Genomic DNA, 19992 nt, shown 5'->3' on the forward strand with positions numbered 1-19992 from the left:
TTAAGGGTACGAAGTGACCAGCTTGGGTCAACGTGTGGACCCTGTGACCACCACTCCCAGGGGGACCTGACACCCCTGTCCCCACCGGTGCCCTGTGGCTGTGACAGGCAACCTTCGCCTGCCCTCCCACCAACACCGAGTTCAACGAGAGATTCGTTTTGCTTATTCTTGAATTTCATATAAACAGAATCATAAGAATATATATTCTTTTGTGTCTGGCTTCTTTGGCTCAACATGTCTTTTTGAGGTTCATCCATGTTATTGTGTAAGTAGTTCATTATGTTTTTATTGCTTAGAAGTAGTCATTGTATGAATATGCCATAATCTGCTTATTCATTCTCCTATTGCGGGGCATGTGGGTTGTTTCCAGTTTGGAACTATTATGAATAAAGTTGTGATTTACATTCATATTTATGTCTTTCTGTGTACAAGGGCTTTCATTTTGCTGGGTAAATACTACAGGAGTGGAATTACTGGGCCACAGAGTAGATGCCATTTACGTTTATAAGAAACTGCCATACAATTTCCCCAGTGGCTGCACCATGCCGCCCCCCCCCCCAAGCAGTTTATGAGAACTTCGCTGCCCCATTCCCTCCAGATACTTGCCATTGGCCACTGAGTCGGGCGGGAGGCAACCAATTGATGTGTCTCTCTCACATCAATGTTTCTCTCTCTCTCTCCCCCTCCCTTCCACTCTCTCTAAAAATCAATGGGGAAATCTGCTCAGGTGAAGAGTAACAACAACAAAACAAATATTTCCCCCGAGTTTATACTTTCACGTGTGGGCGATAGCCAAGTACATTAGTAGACCTGCCACTACTAGATCCAGAACCTGGACGGATTTGCTGTGTGCACCGAGCTTTATTCAAGCACAGAGAGGAGAAGCAGCGAAATAAATGCCCGACAATGAGAAGAATGGGGTTAGTGGGTTTCTTACAAACTGCTGGGGGCGAGGAGTGAGAGTGATCTGGAGCCCCTACAGAAGCAGGCCTTTGTGTCCCTCACAACCAGCAATTCTGCTCCTCAGTGTAACCCGAGACTGTGCAGAGCGGCACTGGAAGAGAAACCGAGGTCTGGAAGCCACCGAAAGCCCGCACCCAGGAAAGGGCTGCCCTGCGGCATCCCGTGGGGCACAGGGCAGCACCCGCCCGCCCGCCCATCCTTCAGAAAGCCACCCTGGTAACAGCTGAGTGAAAAATGCAAAGCTCCAAAGACTGCACACAGCAGCTACTCCTGTTTGCTGGTTGTTTTATAAAGTACAACAACAAGCACAAGTAAAGAAAACATGGTTTAGGGAATCATATCTATGTGGCCAGACTATTTTCAGAAAAGGCAAAGGAATGATAAAGATAAATTCAAGACAGTGGGTCCCTGGGGGAGACGGCAGGCAATCGGCTAGAGCAGCGGTCGCCAACCAGCGGTCCGTGTCTGAAAGGTTGGCGACGCTGGGCTAGAGGAGGGGCACACGGACACAGCTGATTCCAATGAATCCAGGTCTTGTTTGGGTGTCAGGTCCACAGATACTCATCCTATCTAATAATAGAGTAACATGTAAATTACCATCACTCCGCTACGCCCACGATTGGGCGGCAGGAGGCTGGGGGGCGGGACTCGGGGTGGCCTATCCGGCCATTGAGAGGCACGGATCCGCTGCCACTGAGGGAGGCTACCCTGCTGTTGAGAGGCACAGGGGGCGGGACTCCCGCCCCCTGTGCCTCTCAACGGCCAGATCCGCGGCCACTGAGGGGGCCTGCCGTGGACACCCAGCTGCGCCTCTCAACGGCAGGGTAGCCAGGTGTCCGCGGCAGCCCCCCTCAGCGGCCGTTGAGAGGCGCCTGCGCCTCTCAACAGCAGGGTAGCCCCCCTCAGCGGCCGCGGACCATCAAAAGCGTGGGAGCTGGGTGCCTGTCTGCTCCGGCACCAGCGGACAGGCACCCAGCTCCACCGCGAAAAGCAAAAGTGTGTAGGGGACCCTACACGTGCATGATTCAATCATGCACTGGGCCTCTAGTTTTATTAAGAATGAATACGTGAATGAGCAAAGAGAACACAGAGAGAAAAGAGGGTGATGCATGGAACACCCAGGACAAAGGATACTATGCATCAAGGATCATGATTAATCTAAAAATGGACACGCAAGAAGGCAGGGCATCCATGATGATAATGGCCATCAATAAGAAAGGCAGGCACTTGGGAACAGCCTAGGAAGAGAAATGATATAACATACGTATATGTAGCCATTTGCAAAGGTAAGAGGTCATTGTCTTCTTACTCTGAGTCAAAGGTGAGGGTGATGAATTCCTGTCTTTTTGGGTCCCTGCCCTGCTCCACTAGGATGCACCACCAGATACATGTAAGCTGGTCAGGGTGCTGTTCTAAATTAAAAGTGACAGAAATAAAACAAACAATCTTAAAATTGGTATGGAACCTCAAAAGACCCTAAATAGCCAAAGCAATCTTGAGAAAAAACAACGAAGCAAGAGTTATCATGCTCCCTGACTTCAAACTTGATTATAAAGCTATAGTGATCTCAACAGTATGGAACTGGCATGAAAACAGACACACAGATCAATGTAACAGAATGAAGATCCCAGAAATAAACACACGCATATAAGGTCAATTAATTGACAGCAAAGGAGCCACGAAAATAAAATGTGGAAAGGGCAGTCTCCAATAAATGGTGCTGGGAAAACTGAGCAGCCATATGCAAAAGAATGAAGCTGGACCACTATTCTACACACAAATATTAACTCAAAATAGGTTGGCTCCAAAAGCACAGGGAACAAAAGCAAAAATAAACAAGTGGGACTACATCAAACTACAACACTGCTACATAGCAAAATGCTTCTACACCATCAACGAAGTGAAAAGGCAGCCTACTGAAATGGGAGAAAATATCTGCAAAACATATATCTGATAAGGGATTAACATCCAAAATACATGAAGAACTGATACAACTCAATAGAAAAAACCGCTCAAACAATCTGATTAAAAAATGGACAGAGTAACTGAATAGACATTTTCCCAAAGAAAACATGCTGATGCCAACAGGTACATGAAACGAGGTTCAGCATCATTAGTCATTAGGGAAATGCAAATCAAACCACAATGAGATATCCCCTCATACCTGTTAGAATTTCTATCATAAAAAAGACAAGAAATAACAAATATTGGCAAGGGTGTAGAGAAAAGGGAATCCTTACACACTGTTAGTGGGAATTGGTGCAGCCTCTATGGAAAACAGTACGGAGGTTCCTCAAAGAGTTAAAAATACAATTACCATATGATCCAGCAATCCCACTCCTGGGTATTTATCTGACAAAAATGAAAACACTAATTATAAAAGACATACGCACCCGCCATGTCCACGGCAGCATTATTTGCAATATCTAAGATATGGAAACAACCTAAGTGCCCATCAGTGGATGAATGGATAAAGAAAAGGTGGTCTGTGTGTGTGTATAGGATGGCGTATTATTCAGCCATTAAAAGTGAAATTCTGCCATTTGTGACAACATGGGTGACCCTGGAGGGTGTTATGCTCAGTGGAATGGTCAGATGGAGAAAGACAAACGCCATATGTGCAATTAGGAAAGGCAGGGGAAGGGAAGGGGGAAGGACTGACCAAGCTCACAGATGAAGAGAACAGATGGTGGTTAACAGAGGTGGGGATAGGGGGTGGGAGTCAGTAAAGGGAGTCAAAGGGTACAAACTTCCAGCTACAAAGTCAGTCAGTCCCGGCATGCGCTGCGCAGGTGGAATATACTAGCACAGTTTACAATACTATGTTGCCTATTTGAAAACTGCTGAGACTGTAGATCTTAAAAGTTCTCATCACAAGGAAATGTGTAAGTATATTTGGTGACATGTTACCCACACTTATTGCGAGATCATCTCACAGAATATACAAATATTTCATCATTATGTTTTATACCTGCAACTAGTAGAATATGTCAATTAAACCTCAATAAAAAAGAAAGAAAAATAAATTAATTAAAAGCAACTGCAAGTCGAGTCCAAATCTGTAGCGCCCAGGCCAGCACTCAGGAGGAGCAAAGCTGATCAGAAAACGGGATTCGCCCTAACACGACAGAGCAACACGTCTCTCAGTCTCGCCCCCACCGAGGCTGCTCCACGAGGCGAGGGAGGTTTCCTAGCGGCTGGTCCCTAACTGGGAAGTGACAGGATGTACCCGGAGGATAGAAGGTATTTACAGTTATGCCTCAAAGTAAGTACGAGGGCCAGCCAGTCAGTGCCTTTCCGCAGACCTCCCGAATTCCAAGCCGGGCCCCAATGACAAGGCTGTTTGCTACCGTCTAGCTAGCTTGAGACGATGGGAAAAGATACACCATAAACAGGTGTCATTGCCTTAAACAACAACGATAACCCTGAGCGGTTCTTTGGTGTAGACCGCCCGGGACTCCAGCAGAGCTGAGCACCACCCGCTGTCCCAGGTCCAAGCGCTGGAAGCATCAGGGACCGGATGGCCTCCCTCCGGGAAGCAGGGCCAGGCCCTTGAGCAGGCGGAGCACCGCACAGAAGGACGGGCTGGCTGAGATGCCCAGAGGCGAGAGCCCTCGGGCGGAAAGGGCCCTGTTTCCAGGGTCACTCACTGGCCAGCGGTCCTGGCCTCTGTGGATGAAGCCCTGCAGAGCAGGTCTCCCTGCAGGCCTGGGCCTGCCTCCTTGCTGATGGTATCAACTCCCACCCCTTAGTCATGGCCATTTCTAGCTCCTTCTCTACAATTATTCAACTCTTCCCTTATCATCCTCACTATTTCCTTTCTCTCTTGGAATCCAATTCACACTTGGGTCTCAGTGAATGGAAACGCTAATAGTTAAGAATGTCCAGAGTTGCTTTGTAGTGAGTGGCATTCCTTCTTAGCACTTGCCGTACAGACCCCAGAACGCCTCTCGCCGGCCTGGGAGGGGCGGGCAGGTAGCTCGCGCAGGGCGGCGTGGCAGGGCTCTGCCACAACCGAGGGCACATGCTCTGGGCACAGGCCCGACAGGAACTCCCTTGTTACTAGCAATTGAAACAGTGTCACCTTTGCTGGGGCACACATTCGAAGCTTCCTTTGTGAGCACGCAGTCTATCAGTCACTGGAAACAAAATGCTCCTTCCTGGTGACGAGCCCCCTCCTCGGGCAGCCGCCTGTCTGGATAAGTGAATAATCTGTGCAGTTAACGAACCTGGCTGTCTTCTCTTCCCAGAGCTTCTACAAAGCAGCACGTGAACACTTGAAGGGTGGCCAGGACTTCTGGGGCTCCGTCGGTTTCCAGGAGCGCATACCTGAGCGGGCAATGGGGGGCACAAGGCACTGAATGATGATCTGCTAACACGTGAGCCTGAACTGTGCAGGGGGCGTGGAGACACTTCTGGGCCACACGCCGCAGCAGCACCTCCCTGCCTGTGTGGCAGCAGGGAAATCTCTCCCCCTTTTCTAAAGACTCTACAACTGGAGCGCAGCACTCCGCCTGCATTTAAATCGTTAAGCCTGCACGTCCTTTGCACACAGGCGGGGGGCGCTTTGCAAGCATGCGCACACTGTGTGCCCAGACACGCAGCAGCAGCTGACCTTTTGCTTTTTCAAGAGGGAAATGGCTCCATCAAATCCACCCACCAAAGTGGCGGAAGACTGCGTGGAGCTGGTTTCTTTCCATACAACCGACTTTTCTTATGTGTAAACAAAAAAGCAGCTCAACTGTATTTTGAGCTGAGAAAAGTGCTACGAGTATTTATTTAAACTCTGCTGGCTTTAAACTAAGAACAGCATCCAGGGTGGAGGGAGGACGGAGCGGGCTGGAAGAGGTTAATGGGGGAAAGGAGAACCTATGTAATCCTTTCAACAATAAAGACTAAAAGAAAATAAAAACAGCGTCCTGACTTATTTCTATGCGTATTTAGCTTACAGTTGGTATGTTTCGAGACCCACCCACGTGCTGGGCTGTTTGCTGCTGTGAGCATTCCTTTCCCAGGTCTGCTGCTCCGCGGCGGGGTGTGCGGGGGAAGGAGGGCAGGCACCTGGGCCAGAGCCCCGTGGAAGCCGGAGACCCTTCCCCGAGACAAGCTCCCAGAGAGGCCGCTCCCACAGCCGTCAGCACCCTAGCCTGTGCCAGCCAGTCCTCTCTGGCACCTGTACATCAGTGCACTTCCAGGAAGCACTCCGATTTGCCCAATAAAAATCAACGTGTTATAAGGCAGCTCACATGGTTGATTTTAACTTTCAGAAGAACTCTGTTAAAGAAGCATTATTTACTTATTCTTCTTGTTTTTCCTTAGCTTAAAAAAATCCTTTAAAAAGATTGGTCAGCCCTCGTGTGGTGAAGGGAGTACACTGCTACACTTTATTTTGAGCCGAGAAAAGTGCTACGAGTATTTACTTAAAATCTAGTTCAACTCTTTTCTACCATTATTATTAGAATTTGAAAAGGGTAAATAAAGAAAATTATCTTATTCTTAAGCATTGGCTTTTAAGTTTACACTGACATTTGGGTTTTACCAAAAAGCTCAGAGGGTAAGATGGGATCAGAAACTAATTCCCCATGACACACCCAGAGACCACCACAGGAAGTTTTTATTTCTATTTGGAAATTGAGCATTTTTAAACCAATTATTAGCAGAAATAGCGCAACATTTACCTGAACATTTCATCAACAATTCTGAAGATGGCAGGGTGGCAGGCTGCTTCAGGCTGGAGGAAAGACCAGGAGACAGTAAAACATCAGAAGCATCATCAGTAACGTCTGGCTATTATCAGGCAAAGGAGTTGTTGGAACTGCTGGTGCCTAAAAATGGGCCCAGTCCTTTGGGTTAGAAGAAATGGACAAAACCCTGCACACAAATTCAAACAGTGGTTCTCCTTGGGCAAGGGGTTACGGGCATGCTTTACTTTCGCTTCAGGTTCAGGTGTGTTCCACATTTTCTACAATAAGCCCCTCTGACCCAGAAGAAAGGAGCCAGTCTCGTGGACAAATGTAAATCACTCTGCCAGCACGCTGCAGTGAGGACATGGAGCTGCCTGTGCAGCCCGTGTTGGAACGTGTCTGACCTCACATGGCCGAGAAGACCGCCAGGTCAGACCTGGGTGGGCTCTTCCTGTCCCCGTCTATTAGGTGCTGAGGTCATCATGGTTTCAGACCGAGGAAAGCAGTGACCACTGCCATGATGGACTAAGTAATGTCACAGCTCAGTGCACCATGAATTCAGCAGTTTAAATTATTTAGGATGAAAAGAGGGTTAGTACAAAATTTAACTACCATCATCTCAAAGACGGAAGTGATCTAATTTATTCCCTACATATTTTTGTGACGGGTTTTGATGGTTTAAACGTGCAGAGGCCAACCTGCAGTGGCCCAGGTTTGGCGTTAGCAGGCCTGACCCAGGTTCTGTGTCTTCCTGGGCAGACATCAAAGCATGAGATTAGGCCAGATGAAAACGTCATCTTGTGTTCTTAATCAGGTGTTTTGTAATAGCACCCAAGTGTTAGTGGGTTAGGCTCTATAGGGAATTTCTTGGCGTCACAGTGAGCTTGATACGACTAGTTTTGGGAAACATCTCTTTTCATACCCCCACCTGCCCCAACAAGAAAAGAAAAAAGAAAAAAGGCTGTGCTCTGTCCCTCAAGTTTTCTGATCATGCTGAGGAGAGGAGAGTGCCTATCCCCAGACTTGCTTTCTCACTGTGGGTTCTGCGCAGGCGTTTTGAGTTGCAACATTGAATGTGTGCCATCTAGTGTTCTCACACCGCCACTACAGGCTGCCACAGAAGGTCCCGGGCAAGAGCATCCCCACTGGTTAAAGTGATGGATGATTCCCTTTTAATTATTTAAAGAGACTTGGGATTTGTAAATTATAAATCTCTACTCTTTAGCAGAGAACCCATGCTCCGTAATCCTCCACTGATGTGCATTCTAAACGAAACCAACTAAAAATGCTCACAGATACATCCATTATGCACTCAAGAACTAGCTTGTCAGAGCCATGGCTCAACAGAAGAGAGGCGGGTTATTTCTTGGCGTTGATCTCAGTTAATCGCCCTGCTTCTCAGCTTCACTGTAAATAATAACAGTTACTAACAGGTTACTGGGTATATGCCCAGAAAATATCATAAAAGTTTCTATGTATTCATAGTGGAAAAATCAAACAAGAAGGAAAAAGCAAAGTGCATGTCTGGAAGAAAAGTGATTCATCAAATTTGCCAGAACAGCGTTTCGGATTCGTATACAGACCACATGCCTCCTGAACACAAGCGCCTAAGATGAAGCGCCACTGCCACGTGCCCACAGAGCCTGAGAATGCGCCGCTGGAAAACCAAACGAAAGTGGTAAAACAGCACCATTCCTGCTGCTCTAGAGCGCTAACCTGTCTCACCACTCCAGAGCCGCTCTATAAATGTGATGCCAGTAGGAACTATTGGATACTAATTACCAGCTTTCCAAATGGCAAAGAAAGGATGACCCCGGGTGTAGAACAGGACTACCACGAAAATCTAAGGGAGAAGCAAGAAAGTTCTAACTCAATCCATTAAAAGAAGATTAGAGTGTGGATCTACGTTTCCTTTATGCAATGTTTTCTAGCAAAACAGCTTAATTAATCCAATGTCCTAAATGTCCCCAGGCTGTGTGGAATCTGCCTGCTCACTCCACACCAGTGCACTTGCCTCTTCACTTTCTTGCTATCCAAGTATTTCAGATCTTTGGTTGCTCGCAACCTGCTGCCACAACTTGTTTACTTTCTAAAATGGGTAAGATGCCAGGGGGCAGGGGACTCTGCTGACACAGCAGTGGCAGAAATTGCTATTTTGAAACCAGTCTCCCAGAGCTGTGAACAGCTTTTCCTCATCCACGGCCTTTACTGACGGCTTTTAGAATGAGACTCTTCACACTTCCCGCGCACATAATTTCAGGGTCACCGAGTCCCCTCATAAGCCCAGCATGCTCACAGGCCAGGCATGCGTTCCAGGGACATCAAATCACAAAAGTGAGCCTAAGCTGCTTTTCTTACCAAGGGAACCCTCCAAACAGAATCAAAGTCTTAATGTGTGCTTCCTTGGGAGCCCTAACTCCCCCTGAACCCGTACAGCATCCTGTGGGGGAGGCAAACCTTTAACCCTCTGTGTCCTGTCTGATTGCTAAAATGGGACCCCGCAGTAACACCCACAAGCCACGTGCAGCCAGAGCCCCAGAGCCCAGCTCTGAACCCCACAACCCAGGCTCTCATCTTTCCTAAAAACAAGGAAGAAAGAGAACTTCCTTGGAGACCATCTGTTGGCATGTTCTTCTCCGGCCTACCACAGCCGGCGCCTTCAGCTCTTCTCTTCTCCATCAGACCTAGTGACTCCCATGTTCGGATGACTTCAAGGCTGGGAAACGATGTCACCAGGAGGCCATCAATAACACGAGGTTCGCCCTTCTCCCGCCTCCTCTCACTGCCCCAATCCTTTCACTCAACTTCCGGGGACGAACAGACAAGGATGATGGGGAGCTCTGGACACCGGCTTCCTTTCCTCATGAACCAGCTTTTCTGTGGGGTGTGACCCCTTCTTATCTCCCACAGCTCCCAGACCTGCTCTGTTTACCTTCTCTCTGCCCATACCTCCCACCTCAACAAAGCAAGGGAGGGCAACGGCAGCACAGAAGAGATGCACAGTGGCCGAGAGGCCGTGCCCGCGGGGCTGGGCCCTGGGCAGAGGGGAGGGAGAGGCCAGCAGTCACTCTGGACTGTGAACTGTACAAATAACGCCAGTGCTCGCTCTCTGCCCTCAGTGTCCACCGGTATTTTCATCCTGGCTCATCGATGATTACTACAAGCCACTTGCCACTTACAGGGGCTGAGAACACGAAAGAGCAGAATTATCAGGAAGAAATCTTGCTTTCTGTCATTTTCTGATGGTGTGTGTGCGCGCCAGAGGAAGAGTATGGGTGGGGCAGGGGAAGAGAATACAGACGAGAGGGAAATTTTACTATGATTTGATGTCATTCACAGACAAAGCCGAGCGCCTCTTATAAAGGATAAAAAGGAAGCAAGGAAATGAAGCCCTGGCCTGTAGCCCAGTGGTTAGAGCAGTGGCCCTCACATGGAAGGTTCTCAGGTTCGATTCCTGGTCAAGGGCATGGACCTCAGTTGCAGGTTTGATCCCTGGCCCTGGTTGGGGCGTGTGCAGGAGGCAACCAACTGATGTGTCTCTTTCACATCGATGCCTCCCCCTCCCTTCCACTCTCTCTAAAAGTCAATGGAAAAAATATCCTTGGGTGAGGACTAACAACAACAACAACAAATTCTAAAGCCTTTTCATGGATCACCCCTCACAGACATTCTTTCCTAAGAAATGAAAAGGGCAACTGCACACGAGAGGTAAGAAGCTGAAGTTCAGGAGGCCTGGAAAAGACCCTCTTTCATAGCCTATTTCAATGTACTTTAAGTATTTAACTCAGGAATGGTCTTTTTCCTAAGAATGACTGATTAGAAGCTTTCCCTCCAGCTTACCCACCAACCAGCAATCCTGTCCCACTGTGTCACTGACTCTTCTGAGAGGCCCTTGTGTTAATATATGTATATAAATTAAAAGTGGTACCATAGTCATCAAAAAATACCTTTGCCCCTGGCTGGGTAGCTCAGTTGGTTAGCGCATCATCCTGATACACCAAGGTCGCAAGTTTGATCGCTGGTCAGGGTACATACAAAAATCAACCAATGAATGCATAAATACGTGGGACAAAAAACCCATGTTTCTCTCTCTCTCTCTTCCTCTTTCTCTGTAAAATCAACAACAACAAAACAACTCTCTTCTTAAAAGAGGATTATTCATAAGATTCAACAGTAAACCCCTTTATTGAGTTCAAAATAATTTGGTTTAAAAAATCTACTTAAAGAAAACCTTCACTTCTATCATGTAAAATAAGATCTTTATAAGTATGTATTCTTTTATTATGCCACTTTCTTCTTTTCTACTTTCAAAATACAGGGAACCTGGGTTCTGGAACTTAATTTGTTCCGGGGAAGGCTGTTTGAGAACCAATTTGTTCGAAAACGAAATCATTTTTTCCCATTAGAAATAATGTAAATTGAACTAATCAGTTCCAGACTCCCGAACGATCCCCTGTTTTTAATCGTTCTTATACACAGTACATGTCTAAGGTAGTGTTTGATCTATAAATAAACACCTCTTTTGTTAAATATGTCGAACTGCCCCTCCGAATCCCCCCCAGCACTCGGGCCAGGCATGCAGCATCTTTGCTGTTGACTTACCGCTGCCTCCGAAGTGCTGTCACCTGCTGACTGCTTTCCTTCATCCAAACCAACAGCAGTTTCCAGCTCTTCAATGGCCTGTGATCACTGTGGCACCCTCAGCAACACTAGCACTCTTGCCGGCCTCTCTATGTTTTAAAATTGTGCTAATCAAGGATTCCTCCAGCAACAAAAGCATTCTGTCCTCTATTTGTTGTCTGAGAGGTGCTGTTTGTCATGCTGAGGTATCAGCTTGAAAGGGCTGTCAGTTCGAAAACCAAAGTTTGGTTCGACAATGGAGACATTTTTTCTATGAACAACTTGGTTGAGAACTGAACTGTTCCAGATGGGAGAAGTTCGAGAAACGAGGTTTGACTGTACTAAACAGAAGACTATAAATATCCCTTTTACATTTTAGGATCTATTTTGTTTGAAAAGATTCAAGTTTCTTTCAATAAAGTTGAGATGGAAAAATATTCGTTCTTTGTAATCTTTACCAGATGTTGTTTATACTACAAGCAACTTTTTTCAGTACTCCGTAATACAATTATTGTTTAATTAGTGATAAATCTGTCATTTCTAGGCTTAAAGAAAAACGCAAAAAAGTTAACAAGTACCAAATGTACTTTTGTGTTTTAAATTTACCCGTGTTCTCTCAGAGCATTCAGACACAGGCATGCGTTCAGGATGCTCAACAAAACCCCTCAAGTCTGAAGTTCCCCTTCTGCCTGGCCCAGTGGCCTCCGCCCAGTTAGCCAGTGCAGCCTGAGGGGCAGACGGCTCCACAGCCCCCTGCTGCTTCTCAGCTCGGCCTCTCAGTGGCAATGACCTCCCAGGTCGACCTCTGCCCTGTTTTTATTATTTATTTTTTAATTTTTCTCTCTCCCTTCATCTCTGGTTGAAAAGTCCTCCATCCCCAACAGTGAAAACCGAATTTGCAATCTGGGCCTTTTTCTTCACAGAAACAATGCTGGGGGATCTGGTGCCCCCCTGAGGTGGACACTGGGAAGTGCAACTACTGTGGGAGAAGCAGACACAAGCATAGGCCGCCACCGCCCTTCCCTATTTGACCACTGCTAAATTATCTACTTCAGCATTTCTTAAATTACATGCAGCACATTAAAGAAGAAAAGAAATGTTTAAAAGACTGCTAATGAAAAAGCAGGAAAAGAAAACCCTAGAGCATTCATAAGAATTACTCAAGCACAGACAACTGACATACCCCAGGATGTGGAGCTAAATTCAACATGATCTTTTATTAAAGGGGAATTGTGTTTGGAATTTTGTGTAAAGGAGTTCTTTTTCTTTCTGAAGTGGCTCTCTGGAGAATGAAGACAAGAAGGTATCCTACCTCACATCAAGGCGACATGTTCTTTTTATTTCTTAAGCTCTTATTAGATGAAGAACTAATCCCACCCTCACCCGCACCCCTACCCCAGTTTAATCGAGACATACTTGGGACAAAGAACTAATTTTAATTGAGTTGTGAAGACTTTCAGGTAGGATAGAATATGAGGACTATTTTTTTGTGAGGAGTATTATTTAATTTAAAATCTGAATAAACAAAAACCAAAACCACCCCTGCCTCCTTTTCCCCTCTCTACTCTCCTCAGACCCTGCACTCTGGTGGGCGAGTCTGTCCTGGGAGGTGAGGGGCTGCTCCGCTCACCAGCTGAGGCAGGTGGTGTGTGAGGCCCGCCAGCGAGGAGCGGCCGGGAGGGCATGGAAACCAGGGTACCTCTCGGCCTTGGCGTGCAGCAGGGCAGCTAAGCACAGTGCCACCTGCTACTCAGCCAGCACTTTCCATTCAAATGGGGAATAAACAATAGCCTTTTTGGAAACCAGACGTCAGGAAAGCTGCGTAATTATCCAGTGACTTTCACTGCGTTTGGTGAAATCAGTCTTGAAGGTCAGGTCTGAAGCTATGCATTATGGCCTTCCAGCGCCTGTTCTGTCACGGGAAACACAAGACCATTTGATTTTATTTCTTATTCTTTTAAAATATATATTTTTTGAGATCACAGGACTTTGATTGATTTCAGATAGGAAAGACCATCTGCTTTTAAAAAGTGTCAGTCTGCACAGAAAATGACAAACTAAGTTTAACACCGTGATGTACTTAGGAGCCACAATTGTGACAGGTGGACATGGACTTGGGGGCAGTCCAGCCAACGGAAGCTGTTCTAACAGTGAGTCTCAAAAGTAAATTTTTTTTTTATTTTAGAAGTCATATATGCGTATAAATATGCATTTAGAATTCAGGTGGTATTCAATTAGTGCCTTATTATTCACAGTCTTAATGGAAAATATCAGGCCTCCGAGTCCCTTAAAGGCCAAAGAACACTTGGGGAGATCATTTCACTTTGTACAAGCTGTACCGCACTTTCCCCCCCCCAACATTTGGCAACTATAGAATTTCCAGGGCTAACTCTGGATAGTCCCAAGAGAGGAAACATAATTAACAATGCTCCGTATAAAACATGAGTTACGTGGACCATCACACTCTAATTACTCTCAGAACCCAACTCTAATGTAATAGGCATCACGTTTCTTCCGGGGGGAAGCACAGCAGCCTGCGCTACCTGAGCCTTCCCGGCTCCGATACTGCTGCCCGGCCTGTCACTGCACCAAGATGCTGCGCGGCGATAAGTGATCCGATGATGCAATTAGGAAGCAAGTTCTTCAGGTTACCACCCTCCGAATCACTGTCACGTCACAGGCTTATTCCAGCCTGCTTGGTTTTCTGGCATGGCAGGCCAGGATGGCTGAGGAGAGCAGCCCCCGCCAATCAGCTCTGTACTGCAATTGCCTCCTTGACCCACAAGGCACAGAGAGGTCACATCCTGCCAATGCCACAATAAATTAAGCCAAATAACACCCTCTGGAATTTCCCTTTAACCATAATGGAAGCTCTGAATCTCTACACATCATCCGATAAATGCTTCTGTGCATCAACTGACTTCCCGGCTGCTGCAGTGGGGAAGATTATTTTAAGCTACAAACTGGAGACGGAAGGTTATACTACGCAGTGTGTAGTGGGAGTGCCTGCTTCCCCTCCCCTCATTCGCAGCAGTGTCTGTGCGTGCGGAAGTGTTGCTCAGGCCTGATGGCCACAGGTGAGAGAAGCATGGAGCCCGTTCAGAGAATCACAAGGACCAACGAAAGGTACAGATTCAAACCAAATCAGAAAATTCATTGGAACTGGAATTTTTCTACAGAGAGAAGACAAGCAAATTTAATAAAGAACTTGAAAGCAAGGAAATGGCCACTGAAAAAGGACCAGAGAAAATTAAATTACAGCATGTTCATTTAAGTTAGAAATACAGAGATTTCCCGGATAATAAAGGTAGTGCTTGGAATGGGATGCTGGGGGCTTCTTAAAGCCTTTGTTTATTTTGAATTTTATTGTAATTATTTTTATATAAGGCACATTCTTATTTCTCACCTTAACATGCAACTCTTTTGAATGGTGAAATCCCTTAAAAAAAATACCTCTGTTTGAGCTATCTCAGACCTTTATTTTTTTTAAGTCAAAGAGCTTGTTTTCTTTTTCTTTTTAAACATTTTTATAAAGAATAGTTTACTGATTTTTCAAGAGAGAGGAGGAGCCCTAGCTGGTTTGGCTCAGTGGACAGAGCAGTGGCCTGAAGACTGAAAGGTCCTGGGTTTGACTCCAGTCAAGGGCACATGCTGAGTTGTGGGCTTGACCCCCAGTAGGGAGCGTGAAAGAGGCAGCCAATCAATGATTCTCTCTCATCGATGTTTCTATCTCTCTCTCCCTCTTCTTTCTTCTCTGAAATCAATAAAAATATATTTTTAAAAAAGAGAGAGAGGAAGAGAGACAGAAATATCAATGTGAGAATGAATGGCTGCCTCCTGCATACCCCTTACCAGGGACTGAGCATGTGCTCTTGACCAGGAACTGAACTGGCAACCTCCTGGTGCACAGGACGAGGCCCAACCAGACGAGCTACACCAGCCAGGGCTCTCTCAGTCTTTATACCTAACTCCTTCCTTCTCCCTCCCCGCCCCGCCCCCTCCCATCAAACAATATAAGTTTCCAAATCAGTTGGGCTCAATTGGGCCACCTAACTTATGGATGAAAGCAGCACAGCTACTGATGACTGTAAGACTGTCCACAGCCACCTGAGAGGTGAAGGCAGAGAGGAGCCAAGGACATTGGACAAAGCTGAGCATGGACTTGGGCAATCACACCCACCCACTGGCGGGAAGGATTGGGACCTAAAAGGAGCAATCAGATACAGGAAGAAGGCAGCTGATTCAATTATGATTCCCTTATGCAGCCTCCAATTTGAAAGACAAAGAAAGAAAACAGGATGTTCAAAATGTTTTAACAAAGAGAAAGTGCCTGAGAGATGGGCATTGCATGAACTTAGCTAACCTCAGACCGTGCCTTGCACAGGGCTTCTCGCCTCCCAAGTCCCAGCTTCCTGGAAGGATGAACACTCTCTGCCCAGTTTCCTGGCCACCAACCTAAGATGTGAACTCACGTTCCCCATCTGCACAAAAGGAGGCGATCTCTGTGCGGTATCTCCCCCGCTACCAAAGCTAGTGAGAAAGCATGTTAGAGCCACTGGGGTCCCTGCGAGCACGGCACCTCCTTGTAGTTTCTGGACTGTTTCTTCAGGGAGCAGAGTCTTTCTTCCAGAGCTGCCTGCCACAGGCCAGGTTCTGAGGCCCGCCTGAAGCCGCCCCAGCCTCACCGCCCAGGCCTGAGGCCTGAGAACAAGGCGGCCACTGTACAGAGCCAGATTTCAAGCCTGGCAGGCTCATGCCAAAAGAAAACTTACAAAATTCTTAGTTGTTTTCATTGTTTAAACCATTTTCCTGGAGTTCTGTTTTATGTCTCTTGAGTATTTTATTTTTCCTCTAGTGAAGAGCTTAATGTTTATTTTTGAAAGTTTTTCATTGTTAATTGATTCCTCCCCTGGTTCTTAAAATCTTTATTTTTAAAACTTATTTTTCATGTGGAAATAAGAAATACTGTATTTAAAAAGTTGTTGTCCACATGTTAGGTCTTATGAATATGCCATGTAAGGTACAACAATCCAATAAAACTTGAATCTCTCCATATTTTTTAAATATGCTCTAAATACGCAGAAGAGATTCCTATGTTAGGTATTTTAAAAATAAACTGTAAATATATCATTATTTCAAAAGGTATCAATTGCTCTTTTGTTTATGTAGGGTATATAAACAATGTACACACATACATTTTTTGATAGCTCAACTGATGTTTCTTTCTTTTCAGATTTAATCCATTGGAATCAATAGTCAAGGTGTGTACATTTTTTGGGGATACCCTGTATGTTCCCCCTTGCTCTGACTAAATGAAATGATAAATGATACTCGGCATCTTCTTTAAGGATTTTTCTCCTCATCAAAGTCAGGCACGTACCAGCAATGACTCTCTCATGAAGCATTCGGTCCTTCTCAGAGGATTTCTCTCACTGAAGATTAGCTTTTCAAAAAGATGCAGCGTTGCTTTCTCAAGGCTGGGAAGGTGTCGGAGCCAGAGGCAGATGACGGCTGACTTGGGGAGAGAAATCTTCTTCCTTTCAGGAGGAAAGAAAATTTTAAATAGAAACGGGCTACAGAAAAAAGGAGATTAAGAGAGTTCAAAATGCAAAATGAGTCCAATCTGTGAGTCCTTTCCTATGGTCATAGTAGCAGTTAATATTTATAGTATCAATGAATATTGACCAAGTATGTATTTACAAAATAATGTGAATGTGCTTCTGCTTCAATTTAAGAAACTAGGGAAATGCTCAAAGGGGGAAAAAAAAGCTTTCAAAAAGGATAAACAAATGTGTAGTGACGGAAGACAGAGAGTGAAAAAATGAGGTGGGTAGAGGCCTTAAGGTCTAGGTACATGCAGTCTCTAATTTAAAAATAGTTATGCCTGAAAGTGGGTCTGACTCTCAGGGCTACCACCTACTAACAGTATGACTTTGGGAAAGTGACTTACCCTCTAAAGCTCAGTTTACTCATCTATAAAATGGGCCTATCTCCCTCATAGTGTTGTCAGAAGGATCAAATGCAATAACAACACATGTACAGTGATTCACACAGTGCTTGACACCTAGTAAATATTCAGTAACTGTATCTGTAAATCTGTTGCTTAAAAGTTAAAAAGTATTTTTCTTTAATAACAATTTCACAGACGGTGGTTATGACCTGTTTTAATCCATAGCTGATCCATAGCAATGCTCTATAGACTGCAACCATTTGTGCAGTGCAGTTTCTGATAGATCCTCCCTTCCCCCAACTGGTGGGCGGAGTATGACGTAACCTGCACCTGCGGCCTGGACATACCTGAGCACCTAACCAGGCACCTTATACGGACCATACATTAAGCCACCAATCAGCGTGTGCCGAGTACACTAAGCCCCCATTCCTCCCCACTCCTCCCCTCAGAAGGCGGGTTCCCCTCTGCACGTGTTGCTGCTCTCCCCTGCGAGACAGCCCGGCAGGTCCTTCTCCTCTAATAAAGCCCGTGGTCCTGGTTTTCGGCCTGTCTGACCTTTCAGTTTCTATCGGAAATGTTTTTGGAGGCTCCTCCTGTGTGTGTGAGGGGTCCTACTCCCCCTTCTGGGAAGAGCGTGAGGGGACATTTGTCTAACGCTGAGCCACTGGCCTATGCGGGCCTGGCAGGCCTGATCTGTCTTCTTCCAGCCTGCTTTTCTGAAGTCTCTTGCCTTTCACCAGTGGCATCACAGACAGCACATGTTCTCCATGTTCTGCCAAAGATGTCCACTGTTTTTAATAAGCAAAACAAATGCTGGGGCACAAAGGTTCCCCACTACCCAACAACTCCTTTGATGTCTCCCTCACCAACACGTCTGGGCCATTTCTTTGCAGGAGCTGGCGTGGAGCCAGGGAGTGGGTAGAGGGCAGGGAAGGAAAGACAGGAGACACAGGGAGCAATTTCTAGTAGTTTCTCCTTTTCTTCAGATAACTCTGTAGACCTTGTCCTGGATTAACTCTGGGGCAAGTCTAGAAGCTGAAGTTCTGTAGGGTCTGTCACAGGGGCAGACAGAGGCGGGAGAAAGGGAGGCCGGGAGGGACGGCCCTCGTCCGACCCTGCTGATTTCACATTCTCATCCTGAGCGTCCACTCTTCCGGGGAGTCTGGCAGGAGCCCTTCTCCCGCCTCCCCACACCTGGCAAAGAAGAGTCGCCACCATGCCCCCAACCCTGCACCACCGGGCACATCTGGGGCCACACTATGGATGCCCTCTGTTGTGGCGCCAGTGCTTCGGCTGCCATTCCCCTGCCCCCTCCCACCCTGTTGTACTTTGTGGCAGGAGCTGGAGGTCATTCAGTCAAAGATGACTCGGCACTTCCGGTATGGAACTCAAGGTGCCAGGCGCAGGCCAAACAGTGAAAACAAAACAGACCTAACGTGTAGCCTCAGCAGTTCTGGGCCCCATGGGAGGCATGCATACTCACACACGCCACACTGTACTGTGCGTGTGAGGCCGCGAAGGGAAGGGCAGGCTCCGGTAAGGACAGGTGGTCAGGGCTAAGCGAGGTGAAGAGCAGCGGGAAGAGCTGTCTAGCAGGGGAACAGCAGCCACGGTGGCACTGAGACGAGGAGGAGTGAGGTCAGAGGAAGACAGAAGCCCCCTGAGGGCAGAGGTGAGGTGACTTGTGACACAGCTGTGCAGTCCCACAGGCCGAGGTTAGATTTTCGGGCCTTATTCTGTGATTATTCTGGCCCCAGGATTTACACAAAATGCCAGGATGCGGTGACATTCCAGATCACCGGTGCAGGCCACAGTGGGTGCAGGGCGGCAGGAGCTGGTGGGGCTGGGACCCGTGGCAGGGGAGAGAGTGGAGAGTACCTGCAATGTACTTTATACCAAGAGAAACTGGCAATGAGTTTGATGAGAGTAGACCGGGTGAGGGAGGAACCAGGGCGATCCCAGGTTTGAGTAAGGAGATGGATGGGCATACCGTTTAGTCACATGGAAAGAAGGGACAGTAATGAGATTTGGGAAGGATGTGTGAATTTAGCACCTCGGAGGCATACTCCAACTGAGGTATGAAATAGGTCCTCGAATATCCAAGTCAGAAGCTCTGGGGAGAGGTCTGGGCTATTGAACATCAGGGAGCTGCCAGGTGTGTAGAATGGCGAGAGAATGAATGAGAACTCTGCGGGAGAGCGGTCTGAGTGCGGAGCAGGGGCCGGGCCTGTGCCCTGAGCATCGCCAACGGGCACAGGAGGAAGAGGAGTTGCAGACAGCAGGCACAGGAGGGAGAGGAGTTGCAGACAGCAGGAAGAGACAGCAGGCAGAGAGCAGCACCACAGAGGAAGAGCGGCAGGCCGCCTGTGCCCAGCACCGCTGAGAGGCCGTGCGGAGGGGATCAGCAGGGCTCTGCGCAGGCCCTCCCTGGCCTCCCGAGTGATGGAGGCTGAAGGCGGAGTGGCTGAGGAGAGGGAGTGGAATGCAGCAGAACTGCAGTCAGAGGGATGGCTGTGCAGGGAGCGCCACCAGAAGGCCGCCCGGGGGTGGCCTCGTGTGCCCGCGAAGCGGTGTTGCGGTGTTTCAGGACAGCGCGCTGGCGGCTGAAGGGCCAGAGGCAGAGGAGCGCGTGGGGGCTGAAGAAGCCATTGCTACCACTTACTGAGGGCTTGCCTGGGATGATGGTAAGCATTTTATCTGTATTTTAACCCCCATAACGACCCCACAGGGATAAAACAGGGACAATTATTATCCTTAATTTATAGACAAAGGCAA

At 47.2% G+C, this 19992-nt stretch overlaps 1 protein-coding gene across 6 annotated transcripts in view; it reads right to left on the reverse strand.

Annotated features, from left to right (window-relative positions):
* The window catches only part of FANCC (FA complementation group C), a 272848-nt gene that overhangs the window by 22016 nt on the left and 230840 nt on the right, over positions 1-19992 (reverse strand). For 5 of the 6 annotated variants that reach the window (XM_079789833.1, XM_079789832.1, XM_079789829.1 and 2 more), the window contains 3 exons: positions 16648-16804; positions 6642-6694; positions 5193-5292 (listed from right to left, as the gene is read on the reverse strand). In XM_079789833.1, the coding sequence (XP_079645959.1) occupies positions 5193-5292; positions 6642-6694; positions 16648-16804 (310 nt within the window). The remainder of the gene's footprint in view (positions 1-5192; positions 5293-6641; positions 6695-16647; positions 16805-19992) is intronic. The other variant, XM_079789830.1, reaches the window with a different exon arrangement.

This window comes from Cnephaeus nilssonii (genome assembly GCF_951640355.1).
Source record: "Cnephaeus nilssonii genome assembly, chromosome: 14".
NCBI classification, from domain to species: Eukaryota; Metazoa; Chordata; class Mammalia; order Chiroptera; family Vespertilionidae; genus Cnephaeus; species Cnephaeus nilssonii.